Source organism: Poromitra crassiceps (assembly GCF_964638095.1).
Source record: "Poromitra crassiceps genome assembly, chromosome: 14".
Lineage (NCBI taxonomy): Eukaryota > Metazoa > Chordata > Actinopteri > Beryciformes > Melamphaidae > Poromitra > Poromitra crassiceps.
In genome coordinates this window covers 17,454,498-17,478,906 of record NC_139633.1, presented here as the reverse complement: position 1 = coordinate 17,478,906, position 24,409 = coordinate 17,454,498, and the positions used below count along the sequence as shown (strand labels likewise).

Here is a 24,409-nt window from a genome sequence, read left to right as displayed (position 1 = left end):
AGAGAGCCACGCCCAGCAGGGAGAGAGGTGAGAGCAGAAGAAGAAGACAGAGAGCCACGCCCAGCAGGGAGAGAGGTGAGAGCAGAAGAAGAAGACAGACAGCCACGCCCAGCAGGGAAAGAGGTGAGAGCAGAAGAAGAAGACAGAGAGCCACGCCCAGCAGGAAGAGAGGTGAGAGCAGAAGAAGAAGACAGAGAGCCACGCCCAGCAGGGAGAGAGGTGAGAGCAGAAGAAGAAGACAGAGAGCCACGCCCAGCAGGAAGAGAGGTGAGAGCAGAAGAAGAAGGGATATATTAGGACAGAGAGCCACGCCCAACAGGGAGAGAGGTGAGAGCAAGAGGAAAAGGCAGCAGAAGGCAAAGAAAAGAAGTGCACACAAACGTATACAGTAGCTGTATCGATATACAGATCCTTGTTTGTGTTGTATTAAAATCTCATGTATAGTGCTTACTTTAAAGCATCTGCCAAATGGGAAAATGTAAATATACAGTATACAGAAGATGTGAATGAGGAATGGAACATTGAGATATTTCTCAATTGTTATTGCAACATACAGTACATATTGAGTCAGTTGCACAGTGTATAGTAGAAACCATTGATAGTATGTAGAAACACAAACAGTCCAATCCCCCTAAAATGTGATTTTATTTTTTCCTCAGAGCAAAAATGTCCTCTGAATTTCAAAGAACAGTTCTTTGAACGTGGTTATTAGTAGGCTAAACATGCTTTTAAATACAACAGAGTCCTGCTAAAATCAAGGATATAACTACCGCTAGAATTGTTCCAGACATCTCTCCATGTCATTCTCATGTCTTCGCTGTGGTGTGTAAACACACAGAACTTCATCACCAACAGACGTTGCCTTGAATGCCATATTGGCCGTCTCCATCACGTCAAAAAGCCTTTCTACTTATTATATTTGTTGCCATTCACCACTTAAGCTTGTCATTATGAATTGCACCGCACATAGATTTAGTGTTTGTGAATGAGCTTTCTGTGTGTCTAGTCCATTTTTGCAAAGTTAAACCCACAAGTCATTAATGTGCTTGAAAAAGGGAATTTGGTGTAGAATTTTCTAGACATTTTCTAGATATGTTTAAACTAAGTAACAATGAACAACTCAACTCAACTCAACTCACAAAACAGGAGAACCGATGGCAGCACGATTTAAAAGCTGGAGTCACTCACTTCTCTATTTGTGCCGTCTCTCCACTCACTGTGGCTCTCTGTCTTAAATCTGTCTTAAATCTGTTTGTGCCGTCTCTCCACTCACTGTGGCTCTCTGTCTTAAATCTCTGTTTGTGCCGTCTCTCCACTCACTGTGGCTCTCTGTCTTAAATCTGTCTTAAATCTGTTTGTGCCGTCTCTCCACTCACTGTGGCTCTCTGTCTTAAATCTCTGTTTGTGCCGTCTCTCCACTCACTGTGGCTCTCTGTCTTAAATCTCTGTTTGTGCCGTCTCTCCACTCACTGTGGCTCTCTGTCTTAAATCTCTGTTTGTGCCGTCTCTCCACTCACTGTGGCTCTCTGTCTTAAATCTGTTTGTGCTGTCTCTCCACTCACTGTGGCTCTCTGTCTTAAATCTGTTTGTGCCGTCTCTCCACTCACTGTGGCTCTCTGTCTTAAATCTGTTTGTGCCGTCTCTCCACTCACTGTGGCTCTCTGTCTTAAATCTGTCTTAAATCTGTTTGTGCCGTCTCTTCACTTACTGTGGCTCTCTGTCTTAAATCTCTGTTTGTGCCGTCTCTCCACTCACTGTGGCTCTCTCTTAAATCTGTCTCTTCTGTTTGTGCCATCTCTCCACTCACTGTGGCTCTCTGTCTTAAATCTGTCTCTTCTGTTTGTGCCGTCTCTCCACTCACTGTGGCTCTCTATTAAATCTGTCTCTTCTGTTTGTGCCGTCTCTCCACTCACTGTGGCTCTCTCTTAAATCTGTCTCTTCTGTTTGTGCCATCTCTCCACTCACTGTGGCTCTCTCTTAAATCTGTCTCTTCTGTTCTTGCCGTCTCTCCACTCACTGTGGCTCTCTTAAATCTGTCTCTTCTGTTTGTGCCGTCTCTCCACTCACTGTGGCTCTCTCTCTTAAATCTGTCTCTTCTGTTTGTGCTGTCTCTCCACTCACTGTGGCTCTCTCTCTTAAATCTGTCTCTTCTGTTTGTGCCGTCTCTCCACTCACTGTGGCTCTCTGTCTTAAATCTGTCTCTTCTGTTTGTGCCGTCTCTCCACTTACTGTGGCTCTCTGTCTTAAATCTGTCTCTTCTGTTTGTGCCGTCTCTCCACTCACTGTGGCTCTCTGTCTTAAATCTGTCTCTTCTGTTTGTGCCGTCTCTCCACTCACTGTGGCTCTCTATTAAATCTGTCTCTTCTGTTTGTGCCGTCTCTCCACTCACTGTGGCTCTCTCTTAAATCTGTCTCTTCTGTTTGTGCCGTCTCTCCACTCACTGTGGCTCTCTGTCTTAAATCTGTCTCTTCTGTTTGTGCCGTCTCTCCACTCACTGTGGCTCTCTATTAAATCTGTCTCTTCTGTTTGTGCCGTCTCTCCACTCACTGTGGCTCTCTGTCTTAAATCTGTCTCTTCTGTTTGTGCCGTCTCTCCACTCACTGTGGCTCTCTGTCTTAAATCTGTCTCTTCTGTTTGTGCCGTCTCTCCACTTACTGTGGCTCTCTGTCTTAAATCTGTCTCTTCTGTTTGTGCCGTCTCTCCACTCACTGTGGCTCTCTGTCTTAAATCTGTCTCTTCTGTTTGTGCCGTCTCTCCACTCACTGTGGCTCTCTGTCTTAAATCTGTCTCTTCTGTTTGTGCCGTCTCTCCACTTACTGTGGCTCTCTGTCTTAAATCTGTCTCTTCTGTTTGTGCCGTCTCTCCACTCACTGTGGCTCTCTCTCTTAAATCTGTCTCTTCTGTTTGATTCTTTCAGTTTGATTCTGAGTCTCACCTTCAAGGCGCCAGCGGACGTGGCTCTGCGGATGGTCACATATGAAGAGATGTTTGAGGACTGATTTAGCCTGAGCGAGGAGCCACACAGTCCTGAGGGGAAGCCAACAAACATTAAATCACCCATCCCGACTTGGCACCATGACCAAATCAATCTGGGTGGGTGCAATCTGCATGTATGCTTGCTAGCGTGATTTTTGATTTTGTTTTCACCAAAGAAATAATTTATTTGTTATAATAAGTATAATAATAAGTTAAATCTCTTCCACTGGAGCCACCATCCTGTTACCTCTGGTAGGTAAGGTCTGGTAACCTCCATCGTGCCCCGACGCTGCCAGACCAATGTAGATGGAGCCGTCTCCAACTCCCAGAAGCTCAGGTTCACTCAGGAAAGGCCTAAGTTCAATCTGGGACACAGGCAGAGGTCACAAACAAACAGAGGTCACAAACAAACAGAGGTCACAAACAGAGGTCGTGTGGTGGAATTCGGACCATTTAGATAAAGGAGATGAAAAACCGTACACATACAGTATGCACCTTGCCGTCTCCGTTAGTGTACTGGCCTATCTCTCTGTCCCTCTTGCGTTCGTCAGACTGTCGTTTGAGGCCGCGGACGGAGGTGTGTCTGATGACGGTGGTCTCTCTGGGCAGGGGGGGCACAGCAGGAGGATGCTCGTCAGGGCTGTAGAGCTGAGGTAGGGGCGGTCTGGGAGGGGCGTCTTCTTCACCCTGCACACGACAACAGCTAATCAATATATATTTTAAAACCAAATCAACCAATCCACTAAGCAGTCAGGAGTTTGGACACATCAATTTTCTTCTTGAAAGAAAACTCATACATAGGTGTACACTTATTTATATTAGATTAGATTAGATTAGATTCTTTAATGACCACACAGCCAGGATGGTGGAATTTGTTTTCAGTACAGTTCATACATAAGCCCAGGGCCGGCCCTAGCCATCTGGGGGCCCTAAGCAGGATATAGATCAGGGGCCCCCTCCCAGGGGCGGGGGTTTGGGGGCATCCGCGCTGGAAGTACTTTTAAGTAGGGGGTGCTGTAAGGAGGGGACCCTCTGTGCTGCCCGCTAGGGCAGCGCCGAAGAAAATGTGACGTTTTTGGACTTTTAGCCATATTTAGAAGAATATTTAAAACAAACAACATGACAATGACGCTCGTTTGTAGCCCTATCAGTGTCAAGCAAGCGTGTAGAACCCAGCAGCCATAGGGGTTGCCAGGTCAGTTAAACCAGGGGTTCCCAACCTTTTTTGTGCCAAGGACCGGTAGATACATGCAGGACCGGTTGTCAATTTTAATGGTTTTAGTTACATATATATTTACTCACCAGGTGGCGACAAAAGGTAAATAACAGCCTTTTGTGTTGTATGTAGCCTACAGTATTTATGTTTTTGTTTAAACTACAAACATAAATAAACGTCAACCTATGTTTTAACTACCACACACAGCCTATAATATTATAGCCTATGTTTATTTTTAAAAAAAAAAATTTTTTTTTTTTTTTTTGGGGGGCCCCCCAACTCCCGGGGCTCTAGGCAGCCGCTTGGTTCGCATATAGGGCGGGCCGGCCCTGCATAAGCCATGGTCCAACATTGAACATCCTAAGCAACAGATATTTGTCCAAGAAACAAATTTCAAGCATTAAGACTTGAGATCAAAGTGGCTTTACTGTAACATCATGAGTTTGTCCACACCTTTGACTGGCAGTGTGCCTCGCGTTGCTCTAGCTGTCACATCAAAGCTTTTAGAACACGGCTCTCTTGAATACTCGATTCTGATTGGTCAATCAACAAGATTCACCGGTCATTATTTCTCGACAACCGACCGCTGCTCTGCCACACCTGGATTAATCAGTTGATAAGAGCCTTTTGTCAGCAAGACACTACCAATTAGGCCAACCAGTTGCAGCTGTGGTGTCTTGTGTGCCAATTACGAATGAAACCGCTTTGTCGTTGAAAACGCTATTAAAAAATCTATTTGAATAATTATTTTTGTCAGATTATTGAATGATTTAGTTGTAGGCCGTGTTCTAAGCGGGATAATGGATAGTGAGCCGGTGATTACTGGAAATAATGACCTTCAGGTGAATGATTAAGCCCTCCGCTGCGCGTCGGGCTCAATCTTTCACCTGTCGGTCATTATTTCGCCAGTAATCACCGGCTCACTATCCATTATCCCTTACGTATAACAGTCCGTTTCTAAAAGACGACAAAGGCACTAAAAACATTTATTATAAATATACTATATATTTATTATATTATATAACATTTATACATTCATTCACTCTTCTAATTCACAGGTCACTGACCCATGCAGCAGCGACGGGGGTTGTAGCATGAAGCAAGAGATGCTGGCTGGGGCTGGACGAGAGGGTGTGGGTGTGGCTGGTGGGGCTGAGGTGGGGGCTGTGCTGCTGCTGGGACAACCTCATCTCCATAGCAGACGGGCTCCCAGACACAGAAGGCACTGATGATGCCGACACCGAAGGCACAAACTTCCTCTCTGGGGAAAAGGATGTGTGTATGGACATGTAAAACAGACATGTAGAATTAGTACACTCGAAGACTCCCAATGCTTTGTTCTGGTCTTTTTCCCATGGAGAATGCCTCTGGTCTAAGCACTAGAGCAGTGATTCCCAAATGGTGGCCCACAGCCCACTAGTGGGCCGTGGAGGTACTGCAGGTGGGCCGCGAGTAGTCTGCCAACATTCCCGATTTTCGCGGGCAATCAAATGGCTGTAGCAGGGTCGTTTTTAAAGCTACAGTGGAGATCCTGTTATCAGAAGAAACTAGAAGACCTAAGGGTCTTATAATATAATAATAGATAATAATGCTAGCTTGTTGGGAACGGGGCTAAATAACGCTTCAAACATAGGTTAATTTGGCGAGGGAAAACTATTTCAAAGGCGTCCCTTGACCTCTCAGCTCAATTTATCTGAATGAAAATTGGTTCAATGGGTACCCACCAGTCTCCCCTTTACACATAAGGTAGCATTTTTCACAGCATAGCATTAATATCTTGTGGGTTGATTTCTTGTTGTTGCTCATCACATTTTGTCTCAAAAAATGTGTTATGCATACTTCTGATGAGTATGGGGGGATAAAATGTCGGCAATCTGCTTTTGGGTATTTTGTCAAAATGTTGTATAGTATGTGGATGGATTATTAATTTCTCTTATGCCCAAGTTCACATGCTCTGTTAATGAAATGAAAAATATATAGGCCTAATATATAAATAAATAAAACATATAGGGAAATACATCATCTTAGTCTCGTGTGTTGATCAGAGTTGTGAATAAAGGGTTGTGTGCGCCCCGGAAGATTTTCAGATTTCAAAGTGGGCCGCGACATTCTTAAGTTTGGGAAACCCCTGCACTAGAGAATATTGCAAGAGCATGGGTTTTAGGTGACATAATATAAGCATGTACAGTAAACAACATCATTGGGTTTGTGCAGGTTAAACTGTGTGCACTTGTGTGTCTACCTCTCGTCGTCCAGTGCATGTGGGTATGGGCAGGCACAGCACTCGTCTCACCTGGGTTGGTCACAGAGGAGATAGTGACTTTGTAGTTGGCTTTACTGGAGCTGAGGCCTGCGAGAACATCCTCAATCCTCCACAGCTCCTTCCTGATCTGGGATTTCTCCTGCTGCTCAGACACACACCCATGCACGAACACGCGCATGCACGCACACACACACACACACACACACACACACACACACACAAACGCACGCACGCACACACCCACACAAACACTTTGAATATACAGTATATATATGTTTTTAACCATGTAACCATTGTACTTAACCAATTATCCCCTGTCTAAGCGGTCCCAGTCGTTGCTCCACCCCCTCTGTCGATCTGTGGAGGGTATATCACCCGGGAGCCCCTTGAATCAGCACTGAGCTGCACTCCACCACGATGGCTTGATACACGTGTCCTCACCGCCTCATTCCCACACACACCCAACCATGAGAGCGCATGACTCTTCCTGCGTTTGTGTGTGTGTGTTGTTTTGTGTTGTGTTGTTTTGTGTTGTTTGTGTTGTTTTATGCTGTTGTTTTGTGTTGTTTTGTGTTGTGTTGTGTTGTTTTGTGCTGTGTTGTTTTGTGTTGTTTTGTGTTGTGCTGTGTTGTGTTGTTTTGTGTTGTGCTGTTTTGTGTTGTGCTGTTTTGTGTTGTGCTGTGTTGTTTTGTGTTGTGCTGTTTTGTGTTGTGCTGTGTTGTTTTGTGTTGTGCTGTGTTGTTTTGTGTTGTGCTGTGTTGTTTTGTGTTGTTCTGTGTTGTTTTGTGTTGTGCTGTGTTGTTTTGTGTTGTGCTGTGTTGTTTTGTGTTGTGCTGTTTTGTGCTGTTTTGTGTTGTGCTGTGTTGTTTTGTGTTGTGCTGTTTTGTGTTGTGCTGTTTTGTGTTGAGTATGTTGTGTTGTGTTAACAGTGGCCAATGAGCCACAGACCTGAGTAAGATCACAGCGGGTCATCTGGCCCTGCAGCGCTGACTTCAGCCAGTCCACGTCTCTCTCCAGCTGGCTGTACTCGTTCCACGCGTTCTCCATCTCCTGCAGAGCAAAAAGAGCAGACCAAGCGAGAGTCAGCAGCCAATGCTGCGATCATGGTTTCAGTGTTCCACCCCGTTATTCCAGTGAGATTTACAGTATGGCTATAAATACAGTCATACTGTAAACTACGGAGATTAGAGAGCCTGTGTGTGTGTGGTGAGATGCGGCTTTTTCATGTCGAAGTCACGTTTGATTCATCTCAACCAGTTCGAGGTTGGTTGGTTGTTTCCGTTGCTCGGTTCATCTGATCCATCTCATCATCACGCTGTCCGAAATGAGGTGGTCAAGAAAAGCAAAACAAAACCCATATGGTTGAATGTCTTTTTTGATTTCTGGTCAGAAAATTGGCATTGGTATTTTTTTTTATAAAAAGCACTAACTGTCACTTTCTCTCTGCAAGGTATCACACACACCTTCATGTTGTTGACAGTTTTAATCTTTCTCACAATACTGCTCAGCAATTCGATGGAACCCATTTCTTCTCATTTTGAATATTTTCATATACAGTATAATATAATATAATAATATTTATATAATTTATTTTAAATATCACTGATTATTTTCAGTATATGGCTGAATCTTTTTGAATAATGCTTGCTCCTGTTCATCTGAGAAAAGTGCTCGTAAGTTTCTTTGTAATGTAGCTCCAGGTTTGTTTGTCGACCACTCATTTTGATAGTCACAGTCAACATGGTAGTCGTACGTGACGCTAGTTTCACAGATTACAAAAATGGAAGCGAACACGTCATCTCCAACCAATAAAGTCACGTAATTGGTACCGTCCCTGGCTGAACTGGGTGTGAACTACGGGTGGAAAAAAAGATTACAGATTTGGATTCAACTGCACCAAGCAAGTCAGGTGTGAAGCCGTCTTTCTGCTGTATGCATAACGAGTGTATAGCATGTGATCAGGTGCGAAGCCATCTTGATGCTGTATGCATGATGAGTGTAGAGAGAGGCAAAGTGAACGTCACTTCCTGGTTCAGCACTGTACCAGAGATTTCCTTCCGCAATTTATTTTCCCATAGACATTTCGTAAAATGCTCATAAAAATAGTTTTACTGGGTCAAACCAAATGGTTCAGATATATTTAGAATCGGGAGAGACCATAGAACGTTTCACTCAGACCAAAAAAACCATCGAAAAAATATTTTCTTTAAACCCGCATTTTTTTTAACGTTTTGGTCAGAGTGAAATGTTATGCGATCTTGGTTTGAACAAGTAAAACTATTTTTACAAGCATTTTACGAAATGTCTATGGGAAAATAAATGGTGGATGAAAATCTCTGGTACAGTGCCGAAGCAGGAAGTGACGTTCCACTTTGGCTCTCCATAGCGTTTCTGAGTGTAGGGTGTGTCTCACTGTGGAGGCTTGGGATATGTCAGCCCTGATGTGCACCACATCCTCCTGTAGTAATCTCTGCTGGTAGGCAATCTTCTCTGCATGGGCCGGCTGATCACGGTACTGCTCCATCTGCTGGTGGGAAACATCCAGCACAGACTCCAGCTTGTCCTACAGCAGATGGGGTACATGGGGATGAAGTCACTGTCATAACACAAGGCATGTTTATCAAGCATCGAGTGCCTTAAGTCACGCCCTCTTCCGGGTCCGGCGTGGGACCCGAGGGATTTCATTCCCCATTCATTTTCCCATTGACGTTTCGTAAATCCTTATAAAAAGAGATTTACTTTGACAAACCAAGAATCACGAGAGACCAAAGAACATTTCCCTCGGACCAAAGCTACAACAACAACAACAACAACAACAACAGGAATGTTCTATGGTCTCTTGCGATTCTGAATATAGCTAAATCACTTGATTTGTCCAAGTAAAACTCTTTAAATAAGGATTTTAAGAAACGTCTAACTCTATAGGGAAATGTATGGAGAATTCACTTCCTCAAGGCCCATGCGCAATCTTGCGACATTTAGATTTTCGACAGACATATAGACTCAATGTGCTTCAAAATAAACTAATACACACACACACACACACACACACACTAATACACATACAGAATACATACTAGAAAAGTAACGATAGAAATAATGACAAAAACCTTGTCTTCCTTCAAAGTGCGTATCGTGGCCTCTAGCTCCTGTAGGATCTTGTCTTGTTCACACAGTCGGCTCAATTTCACCTACGAGAAAAAACAAAAACAAAACACAGGCAGCGTTTGTGATACTGAGTATAAAGCAAAACTGGGCAGAAAAGAAACAGCTGCCCGATAAAAACTCCTTTTCTACTGTACATCATCACAGAGGCACTGTCTTCCTTGATACTGTGTGTTTACCTCCATTAATACCAGAGAGGATCAACACAACACAACAGAAGACTGGGACGAGATGAAACGGTGCTGATGAGATGCAGTATCTGTTTACATCTGGAACAGAGGTCTACTCCGCTCCACTTGTCTTCATGGAGCTGTATTCTAACAACACGGCCAGATAAGATGAATTGATCATCCACTGTTAGTCTTCACTGTCTGTGTAAATATGTCAATAAGGCTCAGCTATATGAGAAGCCCTGAGGAACTGCTCTCATCAGTGCAGCGTGAGATATCAAAAGGCTTTTATACTGTCTAGTCTGGGGGAGAGATGCTGGTAATACCCATTATGAGTAATCATAATCAAAAATCCATATTTTCAAATTCACTTTTGGAGAGAGCCGTGTTTATTGAGAGTGACAGATTTGTTTTCCCAGAAATGGGTTATGTGTTTATGAAAACAACATAAGCCTGTCTATCGCACAGTCTTCCTCGCACAGTGTGTATTTTTTCCTCAGATCTATTTATCATTCTGTCCAATTAATAATTAAGCTGTTTTTATTTTGCTGCCGTATATTGTTGTTTTTAATTGCATGAAATATTCATTGTTCAGACAAATTCACTCACAGTTTCTTATAAATTGTTAAAGTGGAACAATGCTAATGATGAAAAGCCAGGACATCCATCTTATTTACCGCTATTCAGCACAAAACAAAGAATGAGAAAAGCAGCATCGGGCAAATCAAACTGAAAAATTTAACAGCTCAACATCTAAAACTCCCATTACATGTATTTTTCCCTTTAAATTGCGGGGAGGAAAATAAAACTGTGGTCGATACTCTCATAGGTCTTCACTGTGCAGCGTGGTTGGATGTCCCCGTAGTGATGCAATGTACATAAGCTCCCTGCCCTCCACAGACTTTGTTTACCACAAAATAAAGAACACACCCACCCACATACACACATGCGCGCGCGCGCACACACACACACACACACACACACACACACACATGCGCGCACACAGAACTTAGCTGTCTCTCTGTAGTGGATGGTAAGAAGTAGGAAGTGATACATCTTAAAGGAACAGCTCACCCTAAAATACAAATTACATATTTTTCTTCTTACCTGTAGTGCTATTTATCCATCTACATCGTTTTGTGTTAGTTGCCTGAGTTTTGGAGATATCGGCCCTAGTGATGTCTGCCTTCTCTCCAATACAATGGAACTGGATGGCACTCAGCTTGTGGTGCTCAAAGTGCCAAAGGAATACATTTGATAAACTCAACAGCAATGTCTGTTTCCAGAAATCATGACCCCGTTACTCAAGATAATCCACAGACCTTGTTATGAGCAGTGTCATGTAGGAACTATTTTCTTTTGACCGAACTACACCCGCTAGCTGCTAGCTAGTTCCTACATGAGACTGCAAAAGAAAATAGTTCCTACATGAAACTCCTCACAACAAAGTCTGTGCATTATCTTGAGTAACCGGGTCATGATTTCTGGAAAGAGACGATGCTGTTGAGTTTTTCAAATGTTTTTTTGTGTGTGCTGTGAGCACTACAAGCCGAGTGCCATCCAGTTCCATTGTATTCAAGAGAAGGCAGACATCTCTGCGGCCGATATCTCCAAAACTCAGACAACTATCCCAAAACGATATAGATGGATAACTAGCACTACAGGTGAGAGGAAAAACATTTTAGGGTGAGCTGTCCCTTTAACGAAAAGAAAAGAGATGGATAAACTGGGTGCTTATCAGGCTGCTTGTTTGGGGGCTGAGGAGGGTGGGGATGACTCACTTACATCAGCATCACTCTCTGCTATCTTCACAGGTCTTGATGGTCTTTCTTTGAGGCTTTCACGTCCGGTAACCTGAAATGGCCCGTATGCACAAATAAAACCAAATCTTTAATACCAATAATTGGAATGATACCTCAAATGCTTTTACCGTAAAAAAAACTCCCATTCAACAGATAATTATTGCATGGAATTTCCAGAAACGGCATACAGTGAGACCACCTGACACATCAAGCTGGATGAACCTGGACAGAATCAAACATGTAGGGGGTGGGAACTCGCACATTCAGGACAGTGAAATGCAGAAGCTGCTATAACAAAACGTGCAGAAGCGGAGCAAATATTTGGATGGAGAGACAGTTTCTGTATCTTGGAGTTTGATGGAGAGACAGGTTCTGTATCTTGGAGTTTGATGGAGAGACAGGTTCTGTATCTTGGAGTTTGATGGAGAGACAGTTTCTGTATCTTGCAGTTTGAGCAGAAGCGGAGCAAATGTTTGGATGGAGACAGTTTCTGTATCTTGCAGTTTGAGCAGAAGCGGAGCAAATGTTTGGATGGAGAGACAGGTTCTGTATCTTGGAGTTTGGGGAAGGCCTGCAAACCACAAAGCTGCTCTTTCCTGGCTGCTCATTACTGCAGCATGTTTAACCACCATGTCCTTGATATGAACCATGAGGGAGGAACATACTAGAGTATATGAGGCAGGAACACACTTCCTCAAATGATGTTATTTACAATTGTTATTTACAAATGTGATTTACAAACGACTTTGTTAGAGAGGGACATGTCTTCAAAAATAGTGGATGGGATCTGCCTTTTTATGTAATATTTCAGTTGTATGAACACTGAAAGAGCCATTGATGACATGATTTATTCTTTCATAGACAGCTTACAGTATACATTATAATTATGTGACAGGGTCTGGTGTTTTGAGTCATAAATAGGCCACGGTAAAAAGAAAAAATACAGATTATGGGCAGATTGTAAGCTTTCAAATGATGTGTCATACTGTACATTGAAATCTGGAAATAGTTGAAGAAGATGCTCGTTTGAATGTTTGTACTCGTAAAAGCAACATTCAGAGAAAATTGCCCTGAAAGTTGGTGAACAAGCTTAGTTTGCTAACAAATGATCAGTATTTAGTGATCCTACAATGGTTATTTGTTATTGAGTGCGTTCTTTAACATCTAAAGTGGCATAATATGAAAAAAGAAAAGAAAAAAAAACATCCTTTTATCTTGATTTGTGTGATTTCATGGTTGCCTACTTGTGTGTGTATGTATATATGTATGTATATATATTAGGGCTGTCACTTTTCATTCGAAATTCGAATGCAACTTCGAATGTGGGGGGAGGGGTTCGTTTTCGAAATGTAATTTGAATGTTCGAATTTTTTTTTTTTTTTTTTAATTAATTTTTTTTTTTTTTTTTTATGAACCAAAATTAACCAACTGCTGCTTGCTGGTAATGTTAATCCCATGTCAGAAAAAGTCTCCAGATTTGTCGCGTTAGTCTCTTCTGAGAAAGATTGTCTCCAGGGTCTGAAAAGTTGTCTCGAGTTGGATGCAGCCAAGTTTGTGAGGCAGTGTTGTGACTGTGAGCGTCCAAGCTAACACGTCGGGCTGATGCCCGTGGCCTGCAGTGGGTTGCACCAGCTGTGCGTAAGTTGAAACGTAAGCTAGTTTGAACGTAAAGTCTCACTAAGTCCGAGTTTACGCACTACTAAAAATATTTGGGTTGCACCAAGTGAAATAGTTACAACGTAGGCATAAGTTAGAACTTAAAATTTACACCTACGTCTTACTAGGTGTAAAGTCCTCCGTAAAATAGCAGTCGGCACGGATTGCAACTTGGCACCGTGGCGCATCGTTGTTTTGCGTCCGCAACGCGCTCTCCGTGATAAATTACACCCTTTGATATTTATGACTCACGCTTTTGTTTCCCACAAGCTGCAGCACTGCATACAAATTAAAATAACCGCAACAATTTAGTGAGGCAGGATGGTGGTATAGCCTACAATACTGATGAAGAGCTCACAGATAAACGTTAACAGTAATATGAACCTAAACGAACGTTACTCAATAACGTTCTCATTTGATTAGTGTTGATGAAATATGAAAGCACTAATTTGCGGTGGGCAACATGTCCTGTTTTCACTCCACTTAAACAACCGTAAATAAACACCGTTTCCACCGTGCTTTTCACTGATTGGTCACAGATACTGTACACGTCATTGTCTGCGACACTATTTTGGTTAGTATGGACTTTAGGGTCTACTAGTTAAGATGTACCTTACGTCTCCGTGGTGCAACCAAACAAAGACACAACTTTAGTGTCAAACTAACTAGTTTGAACGTAGCAGTTAGTGTGGACTTTACACCCTAACTTAAGACAGAACTTACGTTCAGCTGGTGCAACAGGCTGCTGGACTTGAAAAAAAAAAAAAAAAAAAAAAAAAATTTTTTTTTTTTTTAATTAACCAAAAAACTTCGAATATATTCGAACGAATTTCGGGCAATTAAAGTTCGTTCGAATTTTATTTTGGGGAAAAAGTGACAGCCCTAATATATATATATATACCGTGTATATATATATATATTCTCCCCATTCACACATCACACTCTCCCACTCTTCGTCCCCCCTCCCACTGCACTGCACTTTCTTGGGTCCCCAGCAGCACACCTGCCAGATTTCAAGTCGATCGGACAAACGGTTTTGGAGATAAACCATGTTTGTGTTGCCATAGACATACTGCAACTTCAGTACAACGTGTAATAGTGCAAGCTGCCTACGTGGAATCATAACCAGAGTGCCAGCATATCTCTCAAAGAGCACCCTCGGGCCATCTCTTTAGCGCTAACGAGCAAAACAAGTAAAAGCAAAAAAGCGTAAGGTATCAAAAACATACAGTCACTACATCCACGAGTGTTCCACGACATGCAGGGAAGGTCATGAAAAGTCCCATCATCGCATCTCATAAATGTGTTTTCGGTATCATCCAATGCATGATCAGACCAAGGGTTTTCATATGCAAAACACAACATCATTTCCTCTGTCTTCAAACATTGCCAGGGATGCATCGCATTCCATTTGAAAAGCAGTGGAATGGTCTTTGTATGCACACCATCCTTACATTCCAACTGTACCCAAAGCTTGGAGTGGAGTTTTCGAGCACATTGTGTATTGAAACGATCATCGGGTCAATACTTTGGATCTGTTTTGAAACAGGAAATGGAGAGGTGTTACAGGATGTACTGTACACATCAATAGATGAACTCCCTCCATTCCGGGAAAAAAAAAAATGCTTTGTGGTGTTTAACATACAAATCAATCCGGATCAAATGCTTTGCATTGTCGTGAATGGGAGATATATCCCTTATGGTAAGGAGAAAAAGAAAAATATAGCAGTAATAGGCTTATGTCACTGTACTATTTGTGACACCCAAATAAGAATTGGAGTTCACATGACTCAAAATATGGTTTTGAAATGCATGTCATGTGCTTGTAAAAACTTCAATTCCCATCAGTACAGGCTTGAAAACACATACAGTATGTTAGGGTAACATCTTTATTACCCCCTAATGCTGCATCTGAAAGTATAGTACTATTATCATCAAATTGAAAATATCCTGACACATATTACTATAAACATTGTGTAAAGAACAAGTGACATTGTGACAAAGTGACATTGTTGTCACTTTGTGTCAGTAAGTTGTGTGCAAGTTCTGTGGGATATTTGTTGAATTCATAATAAAAACTGGGGGCGTTAATGCAAGAACGCATTGCTATCCTCGAATTGAAAATGAACATCAACAGAAGCAATTAAACACAGAGACATGTTATTTCCATCATAAAGAGACAGTCAGGGGACAACAGACAAAAGACAGGAGGGACGGGGGACAGAGGGAGGTAGACAGACATTGAAAAGCAGCAGCAGGAGAGCAAGATAGCAGTCCAGAAGAAGGGAGATGACAGTAGGAAGGGAAGGAGAAAATGACATGAACTTTCTTGGGGCCCACCTTCAAATCTAGATAGTCCAGGTCCTTCTTCAGTTGTATGTAAGTATCATCAGCCTTTAAGTGAGCAGTGGAGAGATAAATCACATGACATGAAGCTGCAAAGGATAATCTATGATGACTAGAGGACCCTTCAGGCATTGTCATGTTTGTTTGTGTTGTTCAGGCTTTGATAACAGGGCTTTGATTTCACTTGTTCACTTGAAACTTGGTGTGTGACTCCTGTTACTAAAGCCAAATTGTAATTAAGTAATTTTTTGCATTTTTGCAACTCCTTTGACTTCAAATGTACGCAGCGATGTCTTGTATCTGACCCCCATACAGAACAGAGCAGCAGATGGCTTGTGCCCATGTGCATGTGGTCAAAGTGAGCGTTACGGCATGGATGTTTTACATAAGCATGGAGAATGGCCAGGGCGTATAGTGTGATCTTAGAAACAACAGGGTGGAGTTGTCATTACTGAGCACCGTTGCAGCTTCACTCTAGGTCTGCTCTGTCTGACTGCAATGCCCTGTTTCCTGGACAGGCTCTTAAGGGAGAGTGAGACTGTGGAGCTGAAGGCTGCTTCTTCACAGCAATAATCTTCTTTAAATAATAATCCTATTTCATAGATATAGCATATCATTCTAAACAAGAAATGTAGAGACAACTGTGTTGTATTCATGCCACATTTCTGATGGTGGTTGTTTAAGTTTGAATAATGATCAAACTAAGAAAAGCATCAAATGGAGGGACAATGCACAGTCAACAAGCAACATGCTTGGAAGATGGCATATTATTATTATTATTATTATTATTATTTTGTTACAAATAGACACGGCTCTAAAAGCCTTTAAAAGCTGAACTAGTTGGACGGGTGATTCTAGCTATTAAGACAAATTGACTGCTCTGTAGCCAATAGGCAGTCTGTGATCTGCACAGTCTATTCATAGCTTTCAAGGGGCGTTACGTGCTGCCGGGAACGCCCACCTGACGGTCAAAAAAAAAACTTGTTCATTCCGCTGCCAGCCGAGTCGACTAGTTTCTCACGCTGTGTTTGTTCAGCCGTTTGTACACACGTCTTTGCGGCCAACATTTCATCAAAGGTAAGCTCAAGTAACGTTACAATAATGATTAAAATACCCCGTTAACGTTACTTGAGCTTACCTTTGATGAAATGTTGGCCGCAAAAACGTGTGTACTTTGATGGTAGAAAAAAAGCCATTTGCCCTCCCCAGCGACTGAACCACGTCTAATCGCACAAATCCACAACCTCCTCCTGTCTGAGTTTTCTTTCTCCGACGGGATTCTGTAAAAGCACAAGCCAGGCGTGTCTCCTCGTCGGTTAGTGCAACCGATAGCACAACAGGTATCCGGCATTTTGGCTGAACAAACAGCGTGAGAAACTAGTCGACTCGGCTGGCAGCGGAATGAACAAGTTTCTTTTTTGACCGTCAGGTGGGCGTTCCCGGCAGCACGTAACGCCCCTTGAAAGCTATGAATACTGCAATGCGTCCCATGCTGAAAAGGTTGAATCACCGACACAACAAAGCGATACCGACAGACTGCACAGTCTTATGAATGATGGGGAAAGAATGTATGGGGTTTGGCTGGGGGGGAGGCGAGGGGGACCACAATGCACTGGCAGGGGGCGCTGCAGTGTGCTGAAGGTACGAGGACCCCTGACCTGCATGCCGTTGTGCTGGTGGTGCTGCAGGTGAGCAAACGCCTCGCTGGGGCTATGCACACCAGCCATCTTGGCCTGGTGCCTCCGGAGCTGAATGAGGAGCAGAGTCAGCTCCTCTGGCTGGAGCCAGGCCAGGTTTAGGGGCCAGAGGCCAGTGAAAGCGCAGGAGGGAGGGGGCGAGAGAAAAGACTTCAGAACCATCTGGGCAGTAACAGAGGCAGAGCAGTAGCAGTAGCTGAGAGAGCCAAGTGGTAGAGAAGCCAACACACTTCACATACAAGGTGCCCATCAGCCTAACAACACTCCAAATGTATCATCTAGAACAGGGGTGGGCAACTGGTGGCCTGCGGGCCGCATGCGGCCCCCCGACCTCACTCAGTGTGGCCCCTGGGTCAATTTCCCTTTTTTTTCTCCTTTTTTTACAAGGCAGACGTTTTTGGTTAGGTAAGCTTAGACCACCAACATCTGTTTTTTTTTTACTGTACAACCCAGAACATGGCGCTAATGGCATTAGCATTGTCCATCCACATACTGTTTAATGTTAGCATTTGAGCTAATGCTATTGTAACAAACTATAACCAGGATGCACATTGCACATGCAACATTGTACTAATCTGATTAATATCACATATTTGGGTGATGTACCCCATCAAATTGCTGTAGCGGGCTGTTTTAAAGCTAGAGCAAAGTTTCTGGTGTCATCTGAATGGAAGAATGACTAAATTTGAATATGAAAAACATAACTGTTGGTATAATAAATTTGGATTACCAGTCCTTTTAATCAAATTAGTAGCTATAATTGGGAGTGATGGTGTTACAGTAGGCTACTGGTGAAAGTGCACGGTCACAATCTGGCCCTCTGGTAGCGAGGATTCTTTTTTTTGTGTGGCCCTCTCTATCATCAAAGTTGCCCATCCCTGATCTAGAGCTTCATCTGGTTGGTTTCTGAAAGATGAGAATGGGTGCTATCTGCTATTACATTACTCAAGGGGATTCTCTACAGATAAGGCTGCATATTCCAGTTCAGAACAGACAATACTAAAACAAATCTCATATCGGCATAAATAATTCAAATACACTTTATGTGGATTCACAAAAACAGTCTCCCATTCATTGTTTATGGAGCAGCTCCAGATTTGACATCTTGGTAGCGTCACAGAATGTGTCTTAATGACTTCGTTTCTGTTCACAAATATTGATTGTGTTGTCCTCAACTACAGGAAAACCATTGGTGGGGTTTTTTTTTTATTGAGTGGTATTCTGATTTTTAGTGTGACAATCTCATCTATTTTTTTAATGCCATATGCCAGATATATTTGAAAATTAAGCCAAGTTATACGGTGAATGTAATAAAGAGGATCATACCGTTTTGCCATGCAAGCTGGGTGCACTGACAGTGTGTGTGATGTAGCCCATGGCTGGCATTGACCTCTCGAATTGAGAAGTCTGTGGAGAGAAAAATGCATGAAGACATTATTCCAAATGTTATCGAATCAAACAGAATATCTAAGAAGACATAATCACTAATGAATCTTCAAGCTTGGTTAATGATCTGTGCTCTCTATGTGATTGTTAGCTCTGTATCTGTATCAAAGTTACGCCATTGCCTGCGAGTTTGCAAAGAGATTTAACGACACAGCAGATTTATTTTTTCATCTATCCTTTTCTCCATTTCATCCCTCCCACTCTTATTTTGAAACAAGGTGTGCCCTGAGTTTTAGACGCTACGGGGCTCGGGAAAATTTGACGTTTTTGCTTAACACACAGAATTAGCGAAGCCAGGCCCACTACAGCACCCTAAAAGGACACAAACAACAAGAGATTTAATTAACTACACATAAATTATACCAAACCTGCTTTCTTAAAATAACATTTGTTTGCTACCAGCAAGAGAAGCACTGTAAGCCATTCCCTTTGAGATTCCCATGCCACTATTTTTTTTGCTGTATAATAGGTTTTTTATTTAAATGCGAGATCTGAAGAAAAAGAGACCGCTGCTGATGTTTGAGATACAGTGGAGATGTTTATAGGGTGCTGAGATGCCCTGGGCAAATTGGATTAGCTGCTAATAACACGTACTCTTTAAAGATATATTCCACAGAGGTACATAGATCGCTATTACTCAGGCGTACTTCAGCCAGAGAGCACCATCAGCCTCAAACATGCTGGGTCCACCAAAACCAAGTTCTGCCAACTACATTTAGTTCCCATAAAAAACATCGTTCCCTTGGATGGTCTCACACAGTCGCTGTGGCCTCCCTTTTGTTGAACATGTATCTTCCTTCTAGGAGAGTTTTCCATAATTGTGTAGCACTCTATTTCAGAGTCATAATTAGTGTCTTGGCACTATGGGTGGATGATGAGCGCAAACAGAGCGCCTGCGACACTTTGTTTACTCGTGTACGGCCAGCGGCTGGGTTATGAGGCTTGTGTGCGTCGGCCAGTGTGGTGATGCATTGCAGAGGGAGCGTCTCACATGTGGAGGGTGTGGTCGGGAGACAGCGCAGGGTGTGGACGGGAGGACGGCCCCTTGCTCCGTTTCCTGTGGCGATGGTGGTGGTGTGTGTGTGTGTGTGTACGAGTGCTGCCTGGGACAGCTCTGGGGAAGGGGGAGTGGCCAAGTTGCGCTCACACACTCACTCACACACACACACCACCTGTGGAAGAGGCCTGGGTGTGTACTGTGTGAAGCGCAGATTGATTCACATGAGCTTCAAAGTGTGTGTGTGTGTGTGTGTGTGTGTGTGTGTGTGTGTGTGTGCTGGGAAGTCACAGCCTTCTCATGCTAATCTTCCCATGGTGAGCGCTCATTTCCCAGTGATCTCATAATGTCCTTGAAGGCAACATCAATAGGCACCTCTCTTCCACTGTGCACAGCTACCGTGAGAATGAGACCTTTGTGCTTTGGCTCATTACATGTGAAACATCGAGTTTTACCACTGTCCCATGCCGATGATAGGCTTCTGCCATCTGACTGTGTGGCTTTCTGTGTTAAAGAACCAAATGACTGAGTATAGGCACCTAGCTTCTCAAAGGGCGGGGCTTGCTTCAGCAAAAACAACAGAACAACAAAAACGACTTTCACACCCCACTATAACACAAAATATAGCTTCCATTTGTCGAATGTTTACAAAGTGTGCAAACAAAGCATTTATAGTTTCAAAATAAATGTAACACTGTTTAATTGTCAGTTCTTGCCAGAAGAACTTGTAAGTGGAAAAAACATACTTGAGGAAAGCAGCATGCTTAATGCTCTTTAAAAAGGGGAGCCAGGCAGGCCTAGTTAAGCCGGACCCAGACTGCACCGGGAAAGCCTAGTTAAGCCAGAACCAGACTGCACCAGGCAAGCTTAGTTAAGCCGGAACCAGACTGCACAAGGCAAGCCTAGTTATGCCGGACCCAGACTGCACCAGGCAAGCTTAGTTAAGCCCGACCCAGACTGCACCAGGCAAGCTTAGTTAAGCCGGAACCAGACTGCACCAGGCAAGCTTAGTTAAGCCGGACCCAGACTGCACCAGGCAAGCTTAGTTAAGCCGGACCCAGACTGCACCAGGCAAGCTTAGTTAAGCCGGACCCAGACTGCACCAGGCAAGCTTAGTTAAGCCGGAACCAGACTGCACCAGGCAAGCCTAGTTAAGCCGGACCCAGACTGCACCAGGCAAGCTTAGTTAAGCCGGACCCAGACTGCAGTGCACCAGGCAAGCCTAGTTAAGCCGGACCCAGACTGCACCAGGCACGAGCCGGACCCAGACTGCACAAGGCAAGCCTAGTTATGCCGGACCCAGACTGCACCAGGCAAGCCTAGTTAAGCCGGACCCAGACTGCACCAGGCAAGCCGGACCCAGACTACACCAGGCAAGCTTAGTTAAGTAGGACCCAGACTGCTGCCACACAACTACTGTAGCTGATTACATTAATTCTGCTGCCTGCTGCTGCTCAACACCCATGCATGCGTGTTTCAACAATGGGCAGTCAGTGAGTCAGTCAGTCAGTGAGTCAGTGAGTGAGTCAGTCAGTCAGTGAGTCAGTCAGTCAGTCAGTGAGTGAGTGAGTGAGTGAGTGAGTCAGTCAGTCAGTCAGTGAGTGAGTGAGTGAGTGAGTCAGTCAGTCAGTCAGTCAGTCAGTGAGTGAGTGAGTCAGTCAGTCAGTCAGTCAGTCAGTCAGTGAGTGAGTCAGTCAGTCAGTGAGTCAGTGAGTCAGTCAGTCAGTGAGTGAGTGAGTCAATCAGTCAGTGAATCAGTAAGCCCCTGAGACTCTTCTAGGCTGGCCTTCCTGCATCCCGGCAAAAAGGAGAAGGAAAGAAATATAATAATAACACATTTTCTCCAGCAGGAGGCACCAATGGCACAGGTAATGTAAATTAGAGTATTTACAGATACCTTTAGTACTCTCCACCTCCATAGTTGCTTGAAAAAAACGTACAATGGCTAATACCTAGGGTAGGTTACATGGCAACGTTTAAGTGATAGGCATTTATTGTCAGTGTGAATCAAGGATACCTAGACTTTCAGTCATGCAATACTCTGAAATAGTGAATGGTAATAAGTTGCGCTCAGGTGCAGCTCTAATCGTGGATGACTTCTAAAAATGCCTGGGTTGCCTCTACTCTCCAGATAAGAATCCTACCTGAGAAAGCTGGGCACAGATAGGCCTAGGGGAGCTGGATCTTGTGCTGTCCCCGGGCGCCACTTCGTCCAGCGGCCTGACTGTCACCCTGTCCAGAGGGGTGTGCGGCCTGCGAGGGGACAGGGGTTTGAAGGAGGCCGGGACAGACGGGGGGACTTCACAGGGCGACGGGGGCACCGAGATGGAGCGAGGCATCTCCACGGTCACCCTAAAGGAGGAGGCATCGGTGAAGTTGGGGCCGGTGTAGATCGGCGCCGTGGGGCTGCCGTGACGGAACTGCTGCCGCTGCTGCCACTCGTACAGCTGCCACACCATGCCCTCCTTGGTGGCCATGCGCTCGTCCGTGGACATGCGGAAGTGGCTGAGCCGGTCGTGGGCGTACTTGTAGTCGCTGGGCAGGTTGCAGGGCGCCGGAGGAGAGCTGCTGCCAGAGGGGAGACGGGGAGACTTTGGCAACGACTGATAGGTGACCTCCGGGGTGCTGGCTTTGGGCTTCGGAGGAGGAGTTCGCCGAGGGAGATTGTACTCTGGAGAGGGAGAGCTGAGGAGGAAGGAGAGAGGGTAACCTTTCCCTTTAATATTCATTCAATAGCACATGGATGTCAAGCATGGATGATGCTTACTGTAAAATATGAAACAGAAAACAACATTAAATCCATACCGTACCAACAAAATCCACACGTGATCAAAATTGAGTTTATTTATTTTCAGAAATGCATGAACACTGTCCATGTCCATGATTGAGTCCTGTTGTGATAGTGAAATTTCGGCAAATGATTATGTCAATGGCCAAACTGACCTCTTTGGCGGGTCCCCTTTCTGAACTTTGACCCAGTGCTCGACCTGAGCCAGAGCGGTTTTCCTCTGCACATGTTTCTCAGTGTCTGACCGTGGAACCAAGCCCCTCTTATAGACCACGTTTCCATTCTGCTCTGGTGGCAGAACCACTTGGACTACAGTTTGCTGGCCATTCCTGTGGGAGGGCCCGGGGACAGAGTCTGGAGAGAGTCTCTCTACCTTTTCCTCCGTGGCCGGCTGGGCGGGCCTTCCTTGGATCTCCAGCCCATACCTCATCTCCTCTCCAGGAGCCAATCGAATACCGTTATCCTGAGGTTCCTCCCTGTCCGGCCTGCGGAGGCTCTCCGATTGGGCCGAGTCCTGGCTGACGTTGACGTGATTGGTCTGCGGCACTGCCTGCTGCACAGCCTTCTCTGGCCTCTCCACCTCTCTGTGAGAAGGGGTGACAGAGGGAAGGATGAAAGTAAGATCTAACTGGAATATGACAAGCAATAACTGTGTGTGGTTTGATCATATTAAAAAACAGCTTCCAAGCCACGTTAAGCAGTGGACAAGAAGTCACAATGGGCACTCCAGTTACCCTGACGTGACCCTGAATGTAATTTTTCACTCCACTGGCAGAGACGGAGAGAGCTGTACTTATGGCCCAATTCATTGGCGAGTCTCTCTGAGGAAGGATGAGAGAGCACAGGGAGCTTTTCAATAACTTTGTAACCACACATTTTCATCTTTTTCAGAAGAGAGGAGTGGAAGAGAGCAGCGCTCTTGGCAGAGACGCCACACTGATGGAGTCCCCAGGGAATGGTGATGACAGTCATTTTGTCTTAAACAAATCGCTCGGGGGCAGCCAGCCCCTCTTCTCAATCTGCTCTAATGATATAAGACTTCTAATTCACAAGGTTTCACACAGATCCATTCACTCCAATGGACCAGTTTTTTACTCTCAAGAGTTCCAGGAAGTAAGGTCCTGGATTAAGCAGCGCTGTCGAGTTGCAGCAAAATGGACAGTTTGTGTTGTACTTTGATTATTTATTTTTTAAATCAAATTGTACATTATCCGCTTTATTTTAGCATTCAAAAGTAGCGCGAGACCCCTTCCTGGCTGTTCATTGGCTAATGAGTCACGCATTTTGGTCCTCCGCTGATGCCACTCTCTCTCTCAATTGCTCTGGTTTCACAGCTCAATTCAATCCTTTTCTGAGTTAAGGGGACAAGTCACACGATTGCTTACACTTTCAGGTTGCTCAATTCAACATTCAAGATCATTTTAATAGCCATAGCGAGTAATCATATTACAAACGAGGAATTTGTCTTTGTGCAGCATGCAGCACAGCGATCACAGCAAGAGCAGAAGATGGATCGAACAGAAAAACAATCTTCAAATGATAAATGATAAAGTGCAAAGTAAAAGTCCTTTAAAGTGACATATAGTGGGGCCCATGTAAATTGTAACAATGTAACAAGTGAAAAATGAATAAAAAGCTTGCACACTGCAAGGGCTCCTAGTTTGTGTTTTTTATTTCAAACACCCAAAAAAAAGTGACGTTTCGAGCAAAGCTCTTCATCAGACTTTCTCTCTGATACTGTAACAATGTAACAAGCCCATGTAAAAAGTAACAATGTAACAAGCTCATGTAAAATGTAACAATGTAACAGGCCCATGTAAAATGTCCAGTAATAAGTCCTTAACTGATACAGTATATCATGGGCGGGTGGGGTGGGGTGGTGGGTGT

The 24,409-nt window shown here is 44.0% G+C and overlaps 1 protein-coding gene across 1 annotated transcript in view; it reads right to left on the bottom strand.

The window, feature by feature from the left end:
- plekha7b (pleckstrin homology domain containing, family A member 7b) overlaps positions 1-24,409 on the bottom strand; it is a gene marked incomplete at both ends in the record, with an annotated part of 118,196 nt that overhangs the window by 6,605 nt on the left and 87,182 nt on the right. The window contains 15 exons of the mRNA XM_083651268.1: positions 2,936-3,027; positions 3,224-3,341; positions 3,472-3,663; positions 5,260-5,453; positions 6,486-6,597; positions 7,404-7,505; positions 8,869-9,018; positions 9,566-9,646; positions 11,576-11,644; positions 14,703-14,783; positions 15,589-15,642; positions 17,253-17,372; positions 18,618-18,698; positions 21,879-22,419; positions 22,678-23,106. Of these exons, the coding sequence (XP_083507394.1) occupies positions 2,936-3,027; positions 3,224-3,341; positions 3,472-3,663; positions 5,260-5,453; positions 6,486-6,597; positions 7,404-7,505; positions 8,869-9,018; positions 9,566-9,646; positions 11,576-11,644; positions 14,703-14,783; positions 15,589-15,642; positions 17,253-17,372; positions 18,618-18,698; positions 21,879-22,419; positions 22,678-23,106 (2,416 nt within the window). The remainder of the gene's footprint in view (positions 1-2,935; positions 3,028-3,223; positions 3,342-3,471; positions 3,664-5,259; positions 5,454-6,485; positions 6,598-7,403; positions 7,506-8,868; positions 9,019-9,565; positions 9,647-11,575; positions 11,645-14,702; positions 14,784-15,588; positions 15,643-17,252; positions 17,373-18,617; positions 18,699-21,878; positions 22,420-22,677; positions 23,107-24,409) is intronic.